Source organism: Pituophis catenifer, unplaced genomic scaffold (assembly GCF_029215685.1).
Source record: "Pituophis catenifer annectens isolate HBS135680 unplaced genomic scaffold, rPitCat1.0.hap2 SCAF_2, whole genome shotgun sequence".
Classification (NCBI taxonomy): domain Eukaryota; kingdom Metazoa; phylum Chordata; class Lepidosauria; order Squamata; family Colubridae; genus Pituophis; species Pituophis catenifer.
In genome coordinates, this window is record NW_027256882.1 from 176,561,040 (window position 1) to 176,583,926 (window position 22,887).

The 22,887-nt window shown below is 42.6% G+C and overlaps 2 protein-coding genes across 5 annotated transcripts in view; one reads left to right on the plus strand and one right to left on the minus strand.

Annotated features, from left to right (window-relative positions):
• Nucleotides 1-788: 788 nt before the first annotated feature.
• TMEM187 (transmembrane protein 187) lies at nucleotides 789-1,602 on the plus strand. Its single transcript, XM_070935195.1, has one exon. It carries the CDS (start codon nucleotides 789-791, stop codon nucleotides 1,551-1,553), a length of 765 nt encoding a protein of 254 aa, XP_070791296.1. The 3' UTR covers nucleotides 1,554-1,602.
• A 1,442-nt stretch (nucleotides 1,603-3,044) lies between these two features.
• Nucleotides 3,045-22,887, minus strand: part of IRAK1 (interleukin 1 receptor associated kinase 1) — a 35,429-nt gene continuing 15,586 nt past the window's right edge. For 2 of the 4 annotated variants that reach the window (XM_070938164.1, XM_070938166.1), the window contains 11 exons: nucleotides 22,509-22,615; nucleotides 18,114-18,281; nucleotides 17,652-17,716; nucleotides 17,312-17,426; nucleotides 17,098-17,210; nucleotides 16,270-16,474; nucleotides 14,630-14,698; nucleotides 14,321-14,539; nucleotides 12,549-12,765; nucleotides 9,179-9,301; nucleotides 3,045-3,408 (listed from right to left, as the gene is read on the minus strand). In XM_070938164.1, the coding sequence (XP_070794265.1) occupies nucleotides 3,356-3,408; nucleotides 9,179-9,301; nucleotides 12,549-12,765; nucleotides 14,321-14,539; nucleotides 14,630-14,698; nucleotides 16,270-16,474; nucleotides 17,098-17,210; nucleotides 17,312-17,426; nucleotides 17,652-17,716; nucleotides 18,114-18,281; nucleotides 22,509-22,615 (1,454 nt within the window). In that variant the 3' untranslated portion in view covers nucleotides 3,045-3,355. Of the gene's footprint in view, nucleotides 3,409-3,629; nucleotides 3,718-9,178; nucleotides 9,302-12,236; nucleotides 12,766-14,320; nucleotides 14,540-14,629; nucleotides 14,699-16,269; nucleotides 16,475-17,097; nucleotides 17,211-17,311; nucleotides 17,427-17,651; nucleotides 17,717-18,113; nucleotides 18,282-22,508; nucleotides 22,616-22,887 lie in introns of those variants that run through there. The other 2 variants (XR_011600046.1, XR_011600047.1) reach the window with 2 other exon arrangements.

Genomic DNA, 22,887 nt, shown 5'->3' on the forward strand with positions numbered 1-22,887 from the left:
CATTGCTGTTTATAATATTAATTGAACTTTTCCCCCACCTGAATCTCTTCCCAACTCTAAATTACTTCTGAAATGTTTTTTAAATAGTACCATAGATTTATTTATTAAGAGGTTGCAGTAGATGTGTCTGCAAAGATGGTACATACGAAAGCAACTTCTTTGCAATACAGACTGGAACAGAAAGTTTTGTAGCTTGAGCTTAAAGAGATCTCTAGGCTTACTATCTAGCACTTGCCATCTCCATGGTTACAAAACAGAAGATCATGGGAAGGAAACAACCCTACCCCCCATTTCCCCCACTAAACAGTGATGTCACCAATAGCCAATCCTGCCACTACAGCTGTTTCATAACAGCATAACAGCTAGAATTGTGAGTACAGGAGCTGCCAAGAAAACATGCTGGGCCTTTGCTTGAGTAATCTCATGCTGTTGGCTGTTTGAGCAGGAGAGGGAGGATGAGTGTTTTCAGCAATGCAAAATGTCACCAAGCTTTCAGGTTTCTAAGAGAAGAGTTTAACTGAACCCACTCACTTCCTGTGCAGCATTAATGGGGAAAGTATCAAAGCCCACCCTGGGCAGTAAATTCATCTTGGGAAACTAACCATCTGCGTCATCCATTTCATGCTCTTCTTGTTTTTCGTAAGCCATTCTAGGAGGAATGGGACTTCAACGGATGGCCAGACTGGCAAAACAAGTGAATAAATAATTGAAAACAAAGCATTTGTAGCTGTGGCGGTTATTTGGCAGCGGTGCAGAGAGCAAGACCCAAGACTTTGAAAATCACAGCTATGAAGTCAGAAGACAACAAGCCGTTCTTGCATGTGACTGGAGGCCTGCTGCTTTGCATACTAGCGGTGGCTTTGGGAATTTTTGATGGCGCTCACACAGATACTGGCTACGAGCATTATGCTGAACCAACAGTGCCTGGAATGCCAGCCTTCCTAGCTATGCCAGCAAATTGCTTAATCAATTTGGCCTACATACTTCTGGGTTGGTATTGGTGGCCACCCGGTGACAAGAGTAGGCAGAACTACTTTCAAGAGGTCTTTGCCCTCATGGCGCTTTTATATGGGCCTACACAATGGGTCCGACTGTGGACACAGCATCATCGGGCAGCTGTGTTAGATCAGTTGTTAACACTACCAATTTTTGCTTGGGTCATTGTTTGGTGCCTATTTCTTGAAACTGGGTGGGAACCATATGTTTTTCTAGCCATAGAAGTGACTTCACTGACTAGTTATGTCCTGGCAGTGCTTCACCCACAGGGTTTTGAGTTGGCATTGAGTGTTCATATAATTGTTGTTTTTTGGAGAGTACTGAAAGTGCAAAGACAGTTTGGCAATGCCAGTTCCATCTGGATTATAGTTCTGGGGACGATGTGTTGCTTTGGTTTTGTAAGCCTCAAAGTGTGGGATCGGGAACTGGCCCAGTGGGCATTCTTCTCTCGACTCACTGGTCATTTTTGGTCCAAGGTATGCGATGTACTGCAGTTCCATTGTGCTTTTCTCTTCCTTACCTTAATGAGCAGACACCGGCTAAACTCAGTGAAATAATCTATAATTTCAATGAACAGTCTTAATCAAAGGAGAAACTTACACAACAGTACAAGAGCATACTGTAATGTGGTTTGAAAGAATAAAAAGTCTGCTAAAATATGCCAGTTTCTTCAAAAAGCTATTGAAGATAGTTGGTGAAATCCATACAGTATCACTCAGTTTATTTCCTGTTGAATATAATCCTGTTTTATAAAACCACATAGGAGAGAAAAAAAGTTGATTTATACAGTAGTCCTCAATTTACAACCAACTGTTTAGTGACACTCTGAAGTTACAGCAGCACTGAAAAAAGTGACTTATAACCAGGCCCTATACTTAACCGTCAAAGCATTGCCAGGGTCATGTGATCAGAATTCAGGTGCTTGGCAACCGGAATCTGCCTTCCCCATTGACTTCGCTTCTCAGGTTGCAAATAGTACATGACCCTGGGACCTGCAATGGTAATAAATATGAACCAGTGCTAAGCATCTGAATTTTGATCACATGATCGTGGGGATGCTGGAAAGGTGGGAACTCTGAAAAATGGTCATAAGTCATTTTTCTCAGTGCCGTTGTAACTGAACAGTCACTAAATGAATTCTAAGTTGAGGTTTACCTGTATACTTTTAATTTTATCTAGCTTAGTTTAGGGTACATAGCACTTCCTTTTTTATCCCATCCCATCATCAGGGTTTGGGCCGAGACAGACTGGCCAAAGAATGGCTAAGAATGTATTTGAACTTTTATGTCCTTTGTCCAAAGTTTAACCTTTTCCTACCACAACTCCCTTCACAGTGATGCCATGTAATTATTCAGCATTATTAATATTCAGCATAGTTCAGTTTTGAATAGAAGCATCTTACTGTGATGTTGAACTACATTCCTAAAACAGAATCTATCATGGCTACAACACAACTGCAGCATAGCAAAAAAAAAAAAAAAAAAAAAAAAAAAAAAAAATGTCAATTGACAAAGCTTACCCTCCTGACATTATGTAGATGTTTTCTATTTTTTTCTTTCCAATTTCTCTTTATCATATCTAAATTTGTGGTCTTAAAATTTTTCCCTTTCCCTTTCCCTGTAGCATCTTTTGTGCTGGCCAAATCCTAAGTCATTTCTATTGTCTAAATAATGACAAGTCATTAGTCATTAGTACTTTTTTTCTCTTAATTTTGTGGTTTTCTGTATTAAACAAATAAGAACAATAATAATAAAGCCAACACTTTGATAACCATCTGGTTGAAAAATCAGTAATCCACCGTATATGGTCTTTGGGGGTTTTGCTTCAATATGGTTTCACAGCTTGGTTTCTTACAGTGGAAATTAGGGGAAGATGGCACGAGAAAAAGCAGATGTTCTCGCCTTTCTGAAAACTCTGATAGGACAAAGATTCTGCATCCTAAGTTTCCTCTTCCACAGGAGGTAATTTTGTTTATAACGATTGCAAACATCTACTATAACCTGTGAATAATCATATAAACTATAAACTAAATGATACTGACAACTTACAAATATATAAAATGTTTTATCTATTCAGCGAAAGGGAGCATGTAGTGAGGAACTTGTATAACAATGAAAATCCACATCATCATCACCACTCCCACCCACCCACCCCACCAGTTTTGATCTCCATAACTCCAATGGTGACTTCCATTTATGGCAGATTGCTGGCCTGAACCCAAATTCTACCAGAAACACGTGCCACACTGGTACCAACTAAGGGAACAGGCATGGTATCCAAAGGAGGATAGCATGACCCCTATAATTTGCAAAGTGCTGTCAGCGCTATGAGAACTTTGATCCCGTCTTTGTTGAATTCGTCATTCAAATTCATCACTCTCTTCAGGTTCACGAGGTGGCTCAGCAACACCATCTGAAGGGGAGAAAGAAAAGAAACTCAGGTTTCAACCTCTCACGGAGTAAAACTGCTCTTTATCAGCTAGTGGTTTCTCATCTGTCCCAAAACTGAAATACAATAGGACCATAAATCTGTCTGGGTTGCCTTCAGTCCATCTTTCCCAAAGCCACTCCAAGCTTAGTATCCTCTAGCTGTGATTGAGAGTTAAAATCTTAACACATCTGGAAAATACCCACGTGGGGAGTGAGTGACTTGATGACCAGATTACTGCTGCTGCTGCCATGTCTCAAAGAGCTTGGATTTAGTTTCTCGGATGATTTTGTGCTATATTGGATAAAGGACAGACATCCTCTGAAAATAATGACTTCGCGCGTTTATTTATTTACTTAAAACATTTCTACCCAAGGAACTCTAAACAGAAATAAAACATAACTAAACTATACAAATCAATTCAAAAGAAACTGGCTCAAAGCCCCTAAAAAGTATATTAACTTATCAAAAAAACACACACCCATGCCAGAACTCCATCCGCATCCCAGCTCTAGTGCCTGGATAAAGATCCAATTCTTCCAAAAGGCCAATAGGCTTGGCTATTTGTAATTCAGGGAGAAGGCTATACAACAGGACAGGTCCTGTGACTGAGAAGGTATATTTCCTGAGTCCCACCAGGTAATGCCTCACCGGGGAGGCCTGGAGCAAACCTACTCTGCCAGATTGGTCTCATGAGTACATACAGCTTTAAAGGTGACAACTTTTCAATAGCATTTGTAAGCCCACTGAGTGTCTATACAGGAATGTTCCATGGGCATGTCTTGGCACAGGCGGTATACATTTTGAACCAGCTGAACTTTCCAAGTGCTTTTTTAAAGGCAGCTCCACGTAGACTATGTTGCAATGGTCTAACCAGAAAGTGACTAAGACATGAGTGACAGCCAGTAATGCTTACTAATATAGAAATGGGTGCAACTGATGCACAAGATGTACTTGTGTAAAGACTTGAACAGGACCTGCGAGTGCAGAACTCCCAGACTTTGTACAAACTGCCTGGGGGAGCGTGACCCGATTGAGAACGATGAGTGGTGGAAAATCACTAAGTACAGGGGATCCTAAAACCCACAGATAATTTTTTCAGAGCTGCTCCATTCTAATCTACACAGCTTCAAGACCAAAAAAGAACTTCAACACCTTCACTAAGATGGCCTGGGACAGATGTATAACTGAATATTATCATAACTATTATGATAATAGTTAACCCTGTGGCAAAATGACCTGACTCAGCAGTTCCAGAATGCACGATTAAACATTCCTTCATATTCACCACCATGACTACTCCCAGGATATATACATTCTACTGCCTCTTTGTGTTGATAAAGAAAGGGACAACTAACTTCCATCCCAATTTTTTAGGTGAAGGGATTTTTTAGGGGAACTGAAGCATTCTGTCATGTAGGGAGAAGGCAAAGATTTGCTACATTGCCTGCTTTACTAAAACTAGGAAGAATCCCACCTGGACAGCAGAGAGAATGGCCTTTGGGCTTACAAATGCTGTGGTAAAATCTGAGGAGCCCGAACTTCGTATTTTACAGCATAGGATCAGAAGCTGTCTAACAATAGTCTGGGAAGAACCGTGGATGCCCAGTGTTGTGGCCCGTCAGCGGCCTGTGCAGCTAGTAGCTGATTCCGACAGCGAGGAGGCTGGTGTGGTGATGCGCCAGCAGCCTGTGCAGCTGGCACTCGAGTCAGACAATGAGGAGGCTGGAGAAGATGTGGTGCCAGAGGCAGGGATTCAGCCAGGGCCTTCAGAACCTCCCATAAGTGAAGAGGAAGAAGAGGAGGAGCCTCTTCTTGATGCATGAGCGTGCAGAGCTGCCAAAAAGCAGGAGTGGCTCCTCAGGAGGAGGTCTCCTCGAGAGTAAGGCTTGGGGCTAATTGGCCACTCCCCTAGCCTATTTAAGGAAGGACGATGCCTGAGGCAATTTGCAGGAAACAACTTTGTTCATATTCCTTTGCATCTTTTTTTTTTTAATTCAATTTATATCCCGCCCTTCTCCAAGTGGACTAAGGGCGGTGCACAGCCAGAACTAAAACACATATCAATACAAAATTTAAAATTATTAAAAGAATTAAATAACTGTGGCCCCAAAATTTAAAACACTGAAAACTAAAACCCATTTGACAATTTAAAAAGCTAAAAAACTAAAAAAAGGGGGGGATTTTCACGCCAGCCCTGCTTGATGGAAAAGAAAAGTTTTTAGGGCACGGCGAAAAACCCGGAGATCCGATATCCTTCGTATCTCCGGGGGCAAATCGTTCCAGAGGGCAGGAGCTGCCACAGAGAAGGCCCTCCCCCTGGGGATCGCCAGCCGACATTGCCTGGCTGATGGCACCCTGAGGAGTCCCTCTCTGTGGGAGCGTACTGGTCGGTGGGAGACTATCGGCGGCAGAAGGCAGTCCCACAAATACCCAGGTCCCATGCCATGGAGCGCTTTAAAGGTGGTGACCAACACCTTGAAGCGCACCCGGAAGACCACCGGAAGCCAATGTAGCTCATGCAGGAGAGGCGTCACATGGGAGCGGCCCCTTGCTCCCATAATCCCCCGCGCGGCCGCATTCTGCACCAGTTGGAGCCTCCGGGTGCTCCTCAAGGGGAGCCCCATGTAGAGAGCATTGCAGTAGTCCAGGCGGGAAGTGACGAGAGCCTGAGTGACTGTGCGTAAGGAGTCCCGATCCAGAAAAGGACGCAACTGGCGGATCAGGCGAACCTGATAAAAGGCCCCCCTGGCCACGGCCGTCATATGCTCTTCTAAAGACAGCCGTGCATCCAGGAGGACACCCAAGTTGCGAGCCCTATCCGTGGGGGCCAATAACTCTCCCCCAATAACCAGTGATGGCACCAGCTGGCTATATCGGGACGCCGGAAGCCACAGCCACTCGGTCTTGGAAGGGTTGAGTCGAAGCCTGTTACTCCCCATCCAGGTCCGCACGGCCTCCAGGCACCAGGACATCACTTCAAGGGCATCGTTGGGATGGCCTGGGATGGAGATGTACAGCTGAGTATCATCAGCGTACTGATGGAACTCCACCCCAAAGCCACGGATGATCTCGCCCAGCGGCTTCACATAATGTTGAACAGAAGGGGCGAGAGGACCGACCCCTGCGGCACCCCACAAACAAGGCGCCTCGGGGTCGACCTCTGCCCCCCTGCCAACACCGACTGCGACCGGTCGGAGAGATAGGAGAACCACCACAAAACGGTGCCCCCCACTCCCAACCCCTCCAACCGGCGCAGCAGGATACCATGGTCGATGGTATCAAAAGCCGCTGAGAGATCTAACAGGACCAGGATAGAGGAGGAACCCCTATCCCGAGCCCTCCAGAGATCATCCACCAACGCGACCAATGCCGTTTCTGTGCTGTGCCCAGGCCTGAAGCCGGATTGGAGCGGATCCAGATAGACAGCTTCATCCAGGTACCCAGGAAGCTGTCGCACCACCACACTCTCAACAACCTTCGCCAAGAAGGGAAGGTTGGAGACCGGACGATAGTTAGCCAAAACAGCCGGATCCAGAGCAAGCTTCTTGAGGAGGGGCCTCACCACCGCCTCTTTCAGAAACGTCTGATCGGCTCTTGCTCCTTTCTTGTCAGTTTTCCTGCAAATTGCTTCTGGGCATTCTGCCAACCACAGTAAGATTATGGTTATCTGAAATACTGTGCTTTAGAATTGAGTTATTATTCTTTGGATTCTTGTCGGTTGTTAATGAAGTTAAATTAACAGCCCTTGTTCAGAAAAGACTGATTTAAACTGTACTTGTGTTCGAACAACTACTAAGAAAACTCATTAGTAGTCCTTAATTAGCAAACTAAGGTTTGTACGGACTTTGTGTGTGCTGCATTCTTTGGGATCCATAGCTGGGGCAGAACACCCAGGAAGAAAGTTTATCTGTTTTAATAGGATTCTGAACCAGTTTCTCTGATGGCAAAAAGGGACCAAAGATAGGGTCTGAGTAACTCGGTTTTATAGGAAGGTTTTTTTACTTTCCTTCTCTAGCACCATTTTCAAACATTACCTTAACATCATAATCATGAGAATCATGATTCTCAGCCTGAGAATCCTCTTTCGTCTAACTCCTGTCTTACCCCAAATGCCTCATTTTTGACCCATCTTGGCCTGCTTAAATAGCCCTGACATTCTGCTGTATAAGTAAAACCAGATTCTACAATAATAATAATAATATAATAATAATATAATATAATTTTATTTCTATACCGCCCTTCTCCCGAAGGACTCAGGGCGGTGTACAGCCTATTTAAAAACACAAGACAAACATTAATTAAAAATTTAAAATTATTAAATAAATTCGGCTCAATTTAAAACCCCAAAAAATTTAAAATACCCCAATTTAAAATATTACGTTGATAGCCCGGCCTGGCGGAACAACAGGGTCTTCAATGCACAGCGAAATACCCAGAGGTCGGAGATCTTACGTATTTCCGGGGGCAGTTCATTCCACAGGGCTGGGGCTCCCACAGAGAAGGCCCTCCCCCTGGGTGTCGCCAGCCGACATAACTTGGCTGATGGCACCCTGAGGAGACCCTCTCTGTGGGAGCGAACTGGCCAGTGGGAGGCTATTGGTGGCAGAAGTCGGTCTCGAAGGTACCCGGGTCCTATGCCATGGAGCGTTTTAAAGGTGGTGACCAACACCTTGAATCGCACCCGGATGACCTTGCCAGAAGAAACTTCTGACAAGGCATAATCCAGCAGCAGGCAGAGATTCAGAGGGATATCAGGAGGAGCAGCTGAGAACAAACAAAATGAATAGATCCTAACTATTAAACAAGGCCTTAAACTCTCTCAATTCTCATGTGGGCTATAAATTTGTCCTGCTTAATGGATTCTCAAGAATTCATTTCCAGATATATATTCAACAGGAAAATAGAGACGTCAGAGCAGAGATTAAAATGGAGCCATTGTTTCTACAGAGGCTTTATATATTTTGACACAAACAGCTTATGCAGAGCAAGCCAGGAACGTCACACCTGCTGCTCCTATTGTACGGCTTTCTTACATGAAAAAAGGCCGTTTGTCCAAACTTATCTGCAATGTATAAGGTCACAGTATTTAAAGCACATAAACTATCATGACATCTTCTATTCAGATTTGTCTATGCAAGCTTCAGACAAAAGTAATCTTGCTCTAGTTGTCAAACATTTTCTTCTATCGATCTTATACTTAATCTTTTTGATTCTGACATGAAAATAAGAGAGGATAGTTTTTGATACTTCTCTACTGAGCATGCTGATTGATGAAGTGAAACTGAACAATGACTATTGGAACTGAACTGCCCTTCTTGATATAAAGGTAAAAGTAAAGGTTCCCTTCGCACATATGTGCTAGTCGTTCCCGACTCTAGGGGGCGGTGCTCATCTCCGTTTCAAAGCCGAAGAGCCAGCGCTGTCCGAAGACATCACCGTGGTCATCACTAAACGCCAAAAGTGCACGGAACGCTGTTACCTTCCCACCAAAGGTGGTCCCTATTTTTCTACTTCCATTTTTTACGTGCTTTCGAACTGCTAGGTTGGCAGAAGCTGGGACAAGTAATGGGAGCTCACCCCGTTACGTGGCACTAGGGATTCAAACCGCTGAACTGCCGACCTTTCAATCAACAGGCTCAGCGTCTTAGCCACTGAGCCACCGCGTCCCTTACTTTTCTTGAAATGTCACTCCCTAATTTAACAGAACCAGTTTGGAGATTGAATAGTGCCACCTCCAGCTGCACAGCATTACCTTCTCCTGAAGGTGTAGAGGCAAGCACAGCCAGGCTGTCAAGCTCCCCCTCATTGTACAGTGCCAGCCGTTCCATCATGCGCCTCCGTGCTGGGTTGATGACAATCTGAGGAGTAGAGTTACCTGTGGAAAGAAAAGAGACCAGCACTAAGTGACAGCCTACCGGATAATCAAACTGAGGCCCTTAACAAAAGAGCTGGATTAGTGTCTATCTCCTGGAGTAAACCAGATAAGAATCACAACTAGATGTGCTAATTCTTTACTGTAAAGCTATACTGACAGAATCTTGCAAGTATGAAAATACAGTCCTCCCTCTACCCCCATCTCCTTTACAGCCCGAGAAACAAGACAGGGTATCTTCTGAACCTTTTGCCCCATCCAACTATCCAAATGCAGGCTCTGCTGTCTCTTATCTGGCAGCATCTCTTTGCCCAGTGTCTCAAGGCCTTTCCCACATTATCATTCTGATTGGCAATTCTCTGAGTGAGGGTGCCTTTCCCGCCGCCTTGAAAGAGGCGGTGGTGAGGCCCCTCCTCAAGAAGCCTTCCCTGGACCCGGCTGAATTAGCTAACTACCGTCCGGTCTCCAACCTTCGTTTTGTGGCGAAGGTTGTTGAGAGTGTAGTGGCACGACAACTGCCCGGGCACCTGGATGAAGCTATCTATCTAGACCCGTGCCAGTCGGGCTTCAGGCGGGGGCACAGCACAGAAACGGCATTGGTCGCGTTGGTGGATGATCTCTGGAGGGCTCGGGACAGGGGTTGCTCCTCTGTCCTAGTCCTATTAGATCTCTCAGCGGCTTTTGATACCATCGACCATGGTATCATGCTGCGGCGGTTGAGAGGGTTAGGAATAGGGGGCACCGTTCTGCGGTGGTTCTCCTCCTTCCTCTCCGACCGCTCGCAGTTCGTGTTGGCAGGGGGGCAGAGTTCGACCTCGAGGCGTCTCGCATGGGGAGTGCCACAAGGGTCGGCCCTCTCGCCCCTTCTGTTCAACATTTATGTGAAGCCGCTGGGTGAGATCATCCATGGTTTTGGGGTGAAGTGTCATCTGTACGCTGATGATACTCAGCTGTACATCTCCACCCCAGACCACCCCAACGATGCCCTTGATGTGATGTCTCGCTGCCTGGAGGCCGTGCGGGTCTGGATGGGGAGGAACAGGCTCAGACTCAACCCGTCCAAGACCGAGTGGCTGTGGCTGCCGGCGTCCCAATATAGTCAGCAGGTGCCATCGCTGACTATTGGGGGTGAATTTTTGCCCCCCACAGAGAGGGCTCGCAATCTGGGTGTCCTCCTGGACGCACGGCTGCCTTTAGAAGAGCACATGACGGCCGTGCCCAGGGGGGCCTTTTATCAGGTTCGCCTGATCCGCCAGTTGCAGCCCTTTCTGGACCGGGACGCCTTGCGCACGGTCACTCATGCCCTTGTCACCTCCCAGCTGGACTATTGTAATGCTCTCTACATGGGGCTCCCCTTGAAGAGCACTCGGAGGCTCCAACTGGTCCAGAATGCGGCCGCGCGGGTGGTTATGGGCGCAACCGGTTGTGCCCGTGTGACACCCCTCCTGCACGAGCTGCACTGGCTCCCAGTGGTCTTCCGGGTGCGATTCAAGGTGTTGGTTACCACCTTTAAAGCACTCCATGGCATAGGACCCGGGTACCTTCGAGACTGACTTCTGCCACCAATAGCCTCCCACCGACCAGTCCGCTCCCACAGAGAGGGTCTCCTCAGGGTGCCATCAGCCAAGTTATGTCGGCTGGCGACACCCAGGGGGAGGGCCTTCTCTGTGGGAGCCCCAGCCCTGTGGAATGAACTGCCCCCGGAAATACGTAAGATCTCCGACCTCCGGGTGTTTCGTTGCGCATTGAAGACCCTGCTGTTCCGCCAGGCTGGGCTATCAACATAATAATTTTAATTGGGGTATTTTAAATTTTTGGGGTTTTAATCCGGCCAAATTTATTTAATTATTTTAATTTTTAATCATTGTTGTGTCTTGTGTTTTTAAATTGGCTTTACACTGCCCTGAGTCCTTCGGGAGAAGGGCGGTATAGAAATAAAATTATTTATTTATTTTATTTATTTAATATGTCATTTAGCTGTTCTCCAGACGCCTGCCTGGGTATTTTCGGTGCCAGATGAAGCAACCTTTACATTTTGAGTGTCTTAAAAGGCACCTTCGTTGCAGCATTGCTTTTAAGTTGTATCTTTTAAGTACCTTCACTCCTACTTTAATGCATTTGTATTGCTATCCTATTAAAGCTGTTAAGTCTTACTGAGCACATACATTGAAATAACATAAAAATAGCGAAAGATAGTAAAATGTTAAAATAAGGGGGCCTGAAAGTTACCAGATGTAGGGCTGGGTGGAGATGGCACAGAACAAGCAAGGAAGAAATGCATTTTTAAAAAGCTGCAGCCCAGCAGGACAACCAATGATTAAAACAAAATTGATCAAACAAGCTGTAAAACATCAGATGGACAGGTCAAGTAATTAACACGGATGTGGAACAGTATTTAAAGCCATGTTAGGCCACAGCTCCAACTTGCTCCATATTACTGATACACCAGGCCACATCTTGCCAGGATTTAAGGTAGGCATTTTCTTAGCCAACTGGAGACTCTAGAGGCTGAAACTGGGAGCTTAATAAATCAGGTTTTGTGTCATATTGTATCTGATCTCAAAATACATTCCACAAATAACTGATTTAATGTTAGTTGGAGGCCTACCTTCTTAATTGCATCATTCCTTCCATCTGACAGCAAAGCACAGGAGGGAAAATATTTCAGTCTATTACATTTATATGAACACGCTTGATAACCAAGTGCCCCAGCCCACAGTTGTTATTTTCATTTAAAAATAAACATTTGGCATTTCTGTCTATATTACAGGCATTCATTACACATCTTTACTTGTTGGAACAAGGACACATTAAAAGTATTCCAAACAAATGCCTTAATTATTGAAGTCAGCTGATCCAGTAAGTGTGGTTGTTTCCCAACCATTTTTCTAATTAGCAAATATTTCATTATGCTTAATAAATACTTTAAATTTCCAACCTTAGTAACTTCCAGCTCTTTGGTGTCCAGCTCACTGGATTTCCCAAGCAGTGCAGCCATGCAGCCATTGCTGAAAATTCTGAGCTGAAGTCTATACATCTGGTAGTTGATAGACACTGCTTTAAATATATGGCTGTTATTTGCCGCAACATGGCCTTGATGATATATAATGTTGTCTGCTTATATTTGGCTTGTCATCTTGTGTGAACCCCACCCTTATAGCTTTCTGTTATCTGTTTAGCCGGCTGATCATTCTGTCTGGCAAAGCCTCTGAATGGAGTGGGAGAAAGAGATGTCTGCAGAATATCGTACCTAACTGGCCAATAGATACACTTTCTCTGATCACTCTTCTGTAGCTCAACAGTTTGGAGTTGGCCTCTAGGCTTTCATCACTTTCCTCAGGTTCATTAAGAGGCATGGATGAATAGTAGTCTTCTTGGGGTGTGTGAGGTTGCTGTGGAGGCAGTAGTAAAGAGGCAGAAGATTTCCCATGTAGGGGTAACTGTAGCCTCTCTAACTCTTGATAGACCTGCAGGATAGGAAGAATAGTTACATTCTATTGCTTCTTAGAAACACCATCTGGCAAATAAAATAACTCACTCATTCTTCAATTTCCAAGGCAAAGCCACTGTGGCCATATAAGCCAGCTCCTTTGAACAGGAAGCTCCATTCCTTCCCAAGCTCACTTCATGTCTGATAGGCAGCCTTACGATATAACTGAAATGCTGCAAACAGTATAGTGAATATTCTAAGTTGAGATTCCTTCACTTATATTTATGGTAAATGGGGCACGAATAGCCATCAACAGACACTGCAGTGCCAGCAGGAAGCAACAGAAACAAGAGAGACTCAATATAACTCGGCATTTATTCATTGTCCCTTCCCCATTTGCCATCATTAATTCTTTTCTTTTAGGGTTCATGCATTGGTCAGTTCCATAGAAGTGATATGGGCAGCTGCAAATGAAAACAGCACTCCATTGTGACAGTAGCATTATCCACAGAAATAGAGTAATTCTGGACTGGAATTTGGATGTTACTGCATTTTAACCCAACACCCTTAATCAATGGTCATATTAGCTGAGAATGAAACTTAGCAACATCTGGAAGACTACTAGTTCCCCCTTCCTGGATCCTTCTAGCTGCAGGTCCTATAGAATGGGTATAGACAGCTGACAAAATAAACTTTACAAAAACAATGGAGGGAGGGAGGAGCAGTGGGTGGATTATGTGTGTGTGTGTGCATGTGTGTCATTTCTCTCCACGCTCCATCATGAATATGCCATCCCTCTTTTACTTACACTATATGGCCATCCCAGAAACATCAGCCAATAAAAGAGACACAGATGTTTCTATTTATATATAATGAAATCAAATCAGTTGGAAAGTATCTGAAAAACTACAGCTTTTTCTCATCTCAGTTCTCCTGCTAAGGGTAAATAGAAGCATTATTATGGTCACTAAATGGTTTCTAGACATTGATAATTATTTCTCTGTGACTCATTCACAAGTCAGGGCCAACTTGGGATATTGTTTTACAGTGCTTACAATGATCTGGGTGAGTCAAATGAATTATAATCCTCTCCTTAAATCTTAAGACAAGTAACAGTTTGCACTTGCATGCAAAAATCAGATAAATTTGAGGAGGGGAGAACCAGACTTTTCTGATGCCAACCAACTGATATGAACCTCCAGGTATAAACTTGGTCTGGAATATTTCTAAAATGTCCACTTTCTAAGTACACAGAAGGGCACACCAGGCACAGATATAGACAGGGCTATGGAGATGTTCAAAGAAAGGGATTTAAAAGAGAAGGGGGTAGGGTGAATGTATGTATTTATACATATATACACTTTCTTTATGAAGCTGATGTGAAGCAACAGCATAAAGCAAAGTCAGTATATGTGAAAAGAGAACAGATTCAGAAGATAACATGCACAAAGCATGCATGATTGTCCCAGATTTTGATGGATGTTCAAAATTCTGACTCTATGAAACAAAGGCTTAAAGTTAAAAGCTTTGTTACAGCAAAGCAAATTCCAGATTTCTTCCCAGAGGAAGAAATCAAATGTTTGTTCTCTTACTTCAGCCATTGAAGGGCGGCGCTTGGCTCGCGGGTGGAGACAGCAACAAGCCAACTTTCCTAGTGTTTTGCCCAGTTGCTCTGGACAGGGGCCAGACCGGAGGTCTACATGCTTTTGGTAGAGATGACTGCCAAGCTGAACTGCTTTGGTATGACTGGAAGAAGCTGTGTTTGTTGACAGGTGGGCTTCTTGCTCCTCTTCATCACTTACCAGATCCTTCTGAAAGCACAAAGGTGGACGAGTGATTGTAAAAAGTCAAGCTGCATGTTACATAGTTAATTAGCATAAGATGAGATAAGAATTGCTCACCAAGTACTTGCTGTGTCCACGAGAATCTACTTCCATGGGTTGTCTTCCAGTCAAGAGTTCTAGAAGAACCTGTCAGGGATGAAGAAAGATTATTTTGAACTATGGGAGAAACAGATAAAATAGTACTAAAATGGGCACTTTGTTCTTTCCTCATATTTCAGTACAGGCAGTCAAGTGACCAGAATTTCATTATAGGATTAGGCCATCCTAGGATAAAGCTGATCAGATTTATTACAAAGGACCTTTTTGTGTCAAGTTTTCCAACCAGGCCTTTTTCGTAAGAACTCAGGGATCAAAAGAATTATTTCGAACTAACCTTTGATTCAACTGCTCTGAAAGTCAGACTCAAAAGCAAACAATATTAGGTTCTGGCAGGATTTTCCCTCCTGCCTCTTAATAGAATATAGCTTTATTGCTTACAGTTTGAATCCTAATATTAATGCAAACTTTATAATGTATATTAATACTAGCCATAAAATCAACATTAAAACATCATAATTATATGTTCATTGCAATCCATCTGATCAAATCAAATGGAATTTATGTAGCTATTAAAATTATTATTATATACAATAACTATAAATCCCTTAATGATGTACAAAATGCCCCAAATCTTTTAAATCTAAATCTAAATCAATTATAAAATGTAATTATGTAAGTATTTTGGCAATGACAAACCATGCATCACATAGCTGAAGTAAAAAAAGTTAGTCCATTAATTTAAACAATCCCACAAGTAGCATTTTTTCCCCTGACATGTTGAGTCAGAATGTATAATGCGATACTTACTTAGGTCTGCATATAATGGACAAATAAAATTACAACTTTCTTTTAATTGTGCCCAAATCATCTTAAATTGCCCACTGAAAGAAGATGTTCTACCAAACTTGAAGCGGCTCCCTGGCCATTATTGGATGGATTTAATAGACAGACCCTATGACAGTTATGTGAATATGAAAGCTATTTTAAGAGAATAACCCTCTGAATTGTTTAAAGAGACTATCCCCTCAGAAGGAGAAGCTAAACTCAGCATGTTCTCTGAAATCATCAATTGTTTAACGTATTACCTGGGAAGATGGCAGACTATACATTCTAAGCAGAAGCAGAATACTCCTGATGGACGTTATAGAAATGAATACAGGCTGTTGAACAAATGAACTTAGAATTGCCCTTCACTTGTATGACATATCCTGTCTTCATCATACTTCATTTATTTGTAATACAAGTAGTTTTCAACTTATAACAATTCATTTAGTGACTATTCAAAGTTATAATGGCACTGAAAAAGTGACTTAGTCCTCGCACATAGAACCGTCACATCCCCATGGTCATGTGATCTAAATTCAGGCCCCTGGCAACTAGCATGTATTTATAACAGATGCACCATCCTACGGTCATGTGATTGTCTTTTGTGACTTTCCCAGCCAGCTTCCAACAAGCAAAGTCAATGGGGAAAGCTGGATTCATCTAACAACCGCACGATTCATTCACTGCAGTGCTTCACTTAACAACTGTAGCAAAAATGTAAAATTGGGAGCAACTCTCTGAAAAACCGTCTCACTTAGCAACAGAAATATTAGTCCCAATTGTGGTCATAAATCAAGATCTACCTGTAACATTCCTGTTCCCATATTACTCACCACACCAAAGCTGAATATATCAATAGCAGTAGAAAGCATCCCAGTCCGGACGTATTCAGGAGGTAGATAGGCCAATGTACCCCTCACAGTCTGGGTCTGGCCCAGTGAACTGCTTATTGCTCCCTGCTTTGGCCGGCGGCTGAATCGTGCCAATCCAAAATCAGCCAGCCGTGGATTGAGTGCTGCATCCAAAAGGATGTTAGAGCTGTATATGACAGGAAAAGGTTTTGTCACTTGTTGATGTTACCTAGTTTGGTAATGAAATGTCTGCAAGAAAACCACCAAGCTCAGAGAGCACCAAGGACCCCATAATTCCTTCTCAAACTCCCATATGTAATAAGCATGACCAGGGAATAGCTCTCCTCCAAATTTTCATCTTGTTGTTTGGAGACTCAACACTTGAAGACGCAGTGTTATTCCCAAATACCAGTTACAGGGGAAAGGAATATGCACCCTATCTGTCTCAGAAGCATTTGGTTGACCATGATGAAAAACAAAACCCTGGACCAGAGGAGTCATTATGAAAACAAGAGGAATGTCAGCCTGGCCAATGGTGTGATATACTAGGAACTGGAAATTAGTAATGTGAAAGGTCCTAAGTTTCTAAGTCCAGCTACTATTGTGATTGCACAATATTCACTGTCTATTTTCATTCTCTCTTGCACAATCCTCCACCTCCCCATCCCACATTGAAGCACAGAAGGTAAAGAGTTGTTAAACATCTCTCTCCTCACCTAAAAAGCAGATATTCTCACATTTAAACAAAAACAATGCATTAGTTATGTTTACATCTCACTCTAGGAGATGAGTTCCCCTCCATTCTCTTACCTCTTTACATCTCCATGGATAAGGCTCGGGGAGTCACTGTGCAGAAACTGAATAGCTCTGGCAGTGCCCAGAGCCACATGGTGTCGTTGTGTCCAGGAGAGGCAAGCATCAACCTAAGAAATTCAAAATAGATTCAAGGACAGGAATGATCCTGAAGGACTTGTTTGCAAGCACAGAGTACTTTTAAATAGAGAGGACAAATTCAGCTAGGTACCTGGCCGTGTAAATGATCTTCCAAGGATCCCTTGGGCAGGAAGACATAGACAAGGCAGAAACATCCCTGTTCAGCACAACAACCAGCAAACTCTACAATGTTAGGGTGGCGAAACCTAAGTTACAAGTGAGACAGTATTAAACAATGGTAGTTCCAACCCAACCCACACCCTTGTTCCCATGATTCTCTAGTACTGTCTTCTCCAATTTGGCACTCCCCTAATGTGCTGGGTTTGGGGAGATGAAATCCAACACATCAGAAAGTCACTAGAAAAAAACCCCAACCCATTATTTCATTTCTGGGATCCCACAGTACATCCAAAATAAACTTTGGTACTTACCGGGAAAGTTTTTCCACTTCTGTGACAAAACTATTCTTTATTACAGTCCAGTCCAGTTCTGCTTCCTGTCAGTTAGTTTAAGGGAGATTTTAAAAAAGGAAGGAAGACATATGTCATCATTAGCTGGACTAAGTGAAAAAAAATTCTAAGGGGTACAAAGGAGCAGGCTCAGCAACTAAGGACCAAATGTATATGAAAATACAGCCATGTTACACTGAAGGACGACTAGGTCTGTTATGGCCAATCTCCATGACTATCATGCTCCTGGGCTGCAAAGAGCTCATGCCCAATCTTATTTTTAGGGGATGGTCTATTAGAGGTGCAGGAGCCAAGTCTAAGAAATTTTACAATTCATCATTCCATGGACTAGTGGAGAGTGGAAATGAAAATGAAAAGCCAGTGGAAATGAACAGAAAACAAAAAAGTGTGAGCATTGTGAGTTGTAATACCCAATGGAAATACCTCCTTGAGCCGTTTCACAGCATAGACAGTGTTGCGCAATCGGGCCTGGTAGACGCAGCCAAAACCTCCTTCACCAATCTTGAGATGTTCAGAGAAGTCGTCTGTAGCTTGGCGCAACTCTTCTAACTGCCACTCGAAAGGGCACGTGGAGGGCAGAGATTCAAGGCCCTGGAATAGGGTGGGCAGACATACTGTAAACAGAACGAAAGGGCATCCCTTCTCTCCAAAACACAATAACTCTGAAGCATAAGCATTTTAGTGTCTTCTTCTCTGGCTGCTGACTGCTTCTCCTCCTCAAATGGAGAAATGGAAGCAGCAAGCTTTCAATGATCAAAAAGTCATGTCTGCTTCAGATCAGTTGGAAGTACCAGTAAATTAGAGAGTGGCCTCACAGAGAAACTCTAATCCTGTTTCCAGATGAACAAAATGAAAGCGATTAAATGAAGATACTTAAAAACATAAACTGAAGCTTCAAGTGAATAAGGAAAAGATAGAAAATGAATAGAAAAGAAAGGCAAAACACTGAAAGGTGAAAATACTTTTTATGCAGCAAAGTTTAATGACTCTTCCAACATCCTAAAAAGTAGATTTGTGTTATATTCATGTACATTAAGTTAGGGAAAAGGAATAAGCGTGCTAAACACCACAAAGTATTTATGACAGAAATTACAGATTTCTAAACCAGAAATCTTGATTTGGGGGTCAGACTTTTAGACATCTGGTCAAGGTTAATTCCAAAGTTAATTCCTGTACATGTTGGAAGAATTAGAAAATTAGAAACAAATGGGATTAAGAGATTAAGATATAGGTAGTCCCCGTTTAACGACTATTCATTATATAACCATCCAAAGTAATGATTGAACAAAGCACTGATAAATGTACTCACAACCGGTCCTGGAAATTCTGGCCATCCCAGCATCTCCATGGTCACATGTTAGCTATTTGTGACCTTCCCTGATGGTTTCTCACAAGCAAAATCAATGGAGAACCCAGGAGGGAAGGTTATAAGTCACTCTGCTAAGTTGCTCACACTTCCCCACAACCCGATAGAAACCATCCCTGGATCTGCTGCGCTTGGACCACAGGGCCAACAATGCACTCTCACCCTTGTGTATCTTCCCTTACTCAACAGCAACTCTTATTTGCCTGCCGCTATGTGAGCTCCCTGGGATTGTTTAACAACCTGTGACTCTTGCTTAACAATGACAATGGGAACGGCCAAGATTGCCAACGCTAAGTGATGCAGACATGTGTTGTTGTGCTTTATGATAGCATCACTTAACATTGCAAATTCCAGTCTCAATTATCACTGTTAACCGTGGACTACCTGTACAGCATACAGGCAGCATATTGGGCAGCCAGAAGAAGGGAGAAACTACTTATGTAACAACAGGAGAAAAACTTTAATAAAATGATGGACATGGGACATATATTTAAAACCAAAAAGAAGTAACTTTGGTAATGGCAAAACTGCGGCAGTAAAGAGAAATTAAGTACTAGCATCAGTGCAGAATGCAAAAGGACATTTGGGGTGGGGGGGTAGGGCTCTAAAGCAGAGCCATAAGCAAAAAACAATGAGAAAGGAAGAACTGTTATCTAAAAGATACTGAAAAACATATGACTGAAGAAAAGATACATATATCTTGGGACTTCCGGTTGGCTCCGCAAGCTTTGAAGACGCTCTTTTACGAGCGCCTGATCCCCGGTTCCGTAAAAGCCCCAGAACAGCCGAAAAACAGCTGTCTGGAGGCTTGGAACCCTCTCCCCGGGCAAAGGGGAGAGAGAAGAGTCGACAGGCGGAGGTAGAGCCCCCCCAAGTGCGCTAGGAGAAATCCTGGGGCGCAAAGGGTGTGGGCTCCTATTGAAGCCTGTCAAGCCGCTCCGGACCAGGGACGACTCCGCCAAAGCGGAGCTAGAAGCTGCAACCAAAATCTGCTGAAAATCAACGGGGAGACTTTTTAACATCTTTACTTTGATAGCAGACAGAGCAAATCAGGAGAAAACAAAAAGGAAAACTTGCAAGTAACACTTTAACTCCGTTTTAAAATGCAGAAAATGGCGCCTGAGGGCGGGAGGAGGAAACTACCAGGGAAAGTGCTTGTTAAGGCTTGTTAATGTTTGCAACAGTGATACAGCTACTGGATTACACCCTAAGAGAAAGTTTTAAAGTGGAAGCGGCCAGGGAAAGAATTTGGTATTGAGGAAAAGAATTTGGTACTGACTTTAACTAAAATCTGGTTTTTATACTGTGTGGAAAAGAGTTGAATTGTCCTGGTAGCTGGATGAATACAAAGTGGCTGAAATATGGCTAACAACAGGGCTGGTGAATCAGCAAATTCCCAAGCCGTGACTGTCCAGGCTTTTCAAGAACTTTTAGACTCTTTAACTTCAGCCCTGGTGGATACAATTGAAAGGGCTTTTTCAAAAAACAGCTTGGGAAAATATAAGCAGTTGTTAGAGGGACAGCAGGAAATTATTCAGAGGAATTTGTTTTTGGAAGATCAAGAGATGGACAGGATTAAGAGACAGGCTGGCACAGTTGAAACAAAGGATTTGGTGGACGTTTCCATTCAAATGACAGAAAAGCAACAAATAGTTTCTTTATTGCAAGCTGACAATCTTTATGGCAACAAATTTTGGCTATATGGACAAAGAAATGGACTGAATGATTATACAAGCAAGAAGAGATGAAATGGGGATTTCAAGTTAGAAAACGCGACCTCAAGAAGACAGCGAGTATTTCAGAAACATCAACCTCAAATCACCATTTTAAAGGTTTCAAAAATAAAATTGGGGGGACTGTTGAAAGAATTTATAAAAAAAAAGGATTGGAAAAAATATAGAAAGAAGAGAAGAACAGAAGATTAAGAAAGATACCTTCCTGTGGATTTTGAAATTGGCATCGGGCAAATATGTGTTTTAATGGTATTAAGAGATTTTTAAAATGTTTAACATAAGGTTATATTATTTTAAAAGATATATGAGATAAATTGTATAAGCTTTTAAGATGCCTAATCCTTTGAAGTGAAGAGGATTAATGTTAAATTCAGAATTTTATTGCAAAATGATAATTAGTTTTGGATAGTAAAGGGCTGCTCTCTAAAAAGTTAAAGGTATTAAGATGGTTAATTGAAAATTTGAAAGACATCCTCCTGTAGATTCTGAAATTTATATTTGGTAAATAAGTGTTTCAAAGGTATTAAGAGATTTTTAAAATGCTTAACATAAGACTAATGTTAAACTCAGAATTTCACTAGGGAGTAATGTTCAAAAAGAATGATGTTCGAGGTTATAGAAATGGAATTTATTCATGATTTTTACTGTTTGTAAGACTGCTAAAGTATCGGATTATACATGAAGAAAAAGTGTTTTTTTTTATAAGTAGGAAGAATGAATTTAATTTAATTGGTTTTGAGAATTTATAAAAGGGAGGTTGATGAATTGGAGCAAAGGGAGTTAAAGAACATGTGGGAGTTTTGAACATTATAATTTGTTAGTTTATTTTAGCATATGTTTGTTAGATGCTATACCCTGTTTTTGCTCTGGGAAGTCAGGGGGGGTGGGGAGGGTGGGATAAGGGATGGGGGGGAAAGTGATGAATAGAGAAATGTTTTAGTAGAAGAAAGTATATTCTATGAGTAGAACACAGGAGTTGCTCAGACACTAAAGGAGGAAAATATTTCACAGCAAAGAAGTTAGAAAGGAGAGAGGAGGAGTGGGTAGGAAGAGGAGAGGGAGGGTGAGGAATGGAAGAAAGGAGAGGAGGAGGGAAGGGAAGGGGACAGGAGTAGGAGTGAAGGCGAGAAGGGGGAAAAGAAGAGAGAAGTGGGGGAAAGGGAAAGGAAGTAGGATGAGGTGGGAGAGGAGGCAGGAGAAAGTAGGAGAGAAGAGGAGGGAGGGAAGGGAAAGAAAGGAGGAGAAGAAGAAGGTTTGTTGTGGAATGAGGGAAGAAAGAGAAGAAGAGCAACTCCGAATGTAATTAGAATGTCTTATTTTAATGCTTTCTTTAAGGGAAACATGTATATGTAGGATTTCTTATGTATAAGAAAATGTACAATTTCTATTATGTGGGGAAGGGGAAAGGGTGGGGGGGAGAAAATTGTTTGTATTTCTTATAAAACTTTTCAATTAAAAAAAAAAGATACATATATCTTGAATATCTATGAAAGATACCGATTATGCCTGCTACGCACAATTTTGTAACAAACTTGTTATAAAAAAACACAGAACAAATCATTGTAGCTCACAGGAAGTCCTAAATATCTGCTATTACCATAAACAACCAAACATTAAAGTTCTACCAACTTTTGCCCACATCATCGTTTCTCTTATATTGACCATTATCTCTTCTGACTACATCCCACTGAATGCAAGCAAGCAGAATGCAGTCTATACCTGTGTGTCACTCTGTGCAGGAGGCGATGGTAGGGTGTTGGAGGCTGCACTGCTGAAATGGCTCCTTGGAGTGGAGACTCTTGAAGGGAGCTGACGATTGGAGTGATCTGATTGCCCAAGAAATAAGAGGGAATACAGTTACAATCAAGATTCAAAATAGCCCTAGTACTCATAGCCCATTCACCTCTTTGTGAAGGTCTGGTGAAACAAGAATATGCATAGAAATAAATTGACAAGTGAAGCATGAAAGAGGAAGGGAAGGCACTACATTAATGTGGCATTACGAACTATATACAGGAAACGGTTTATTCTAAGAAACTCATGAGCATTTAATTCTAGTAATGCGTGTTGCATCAGGCATCCCTTTGAAATTGGTTTT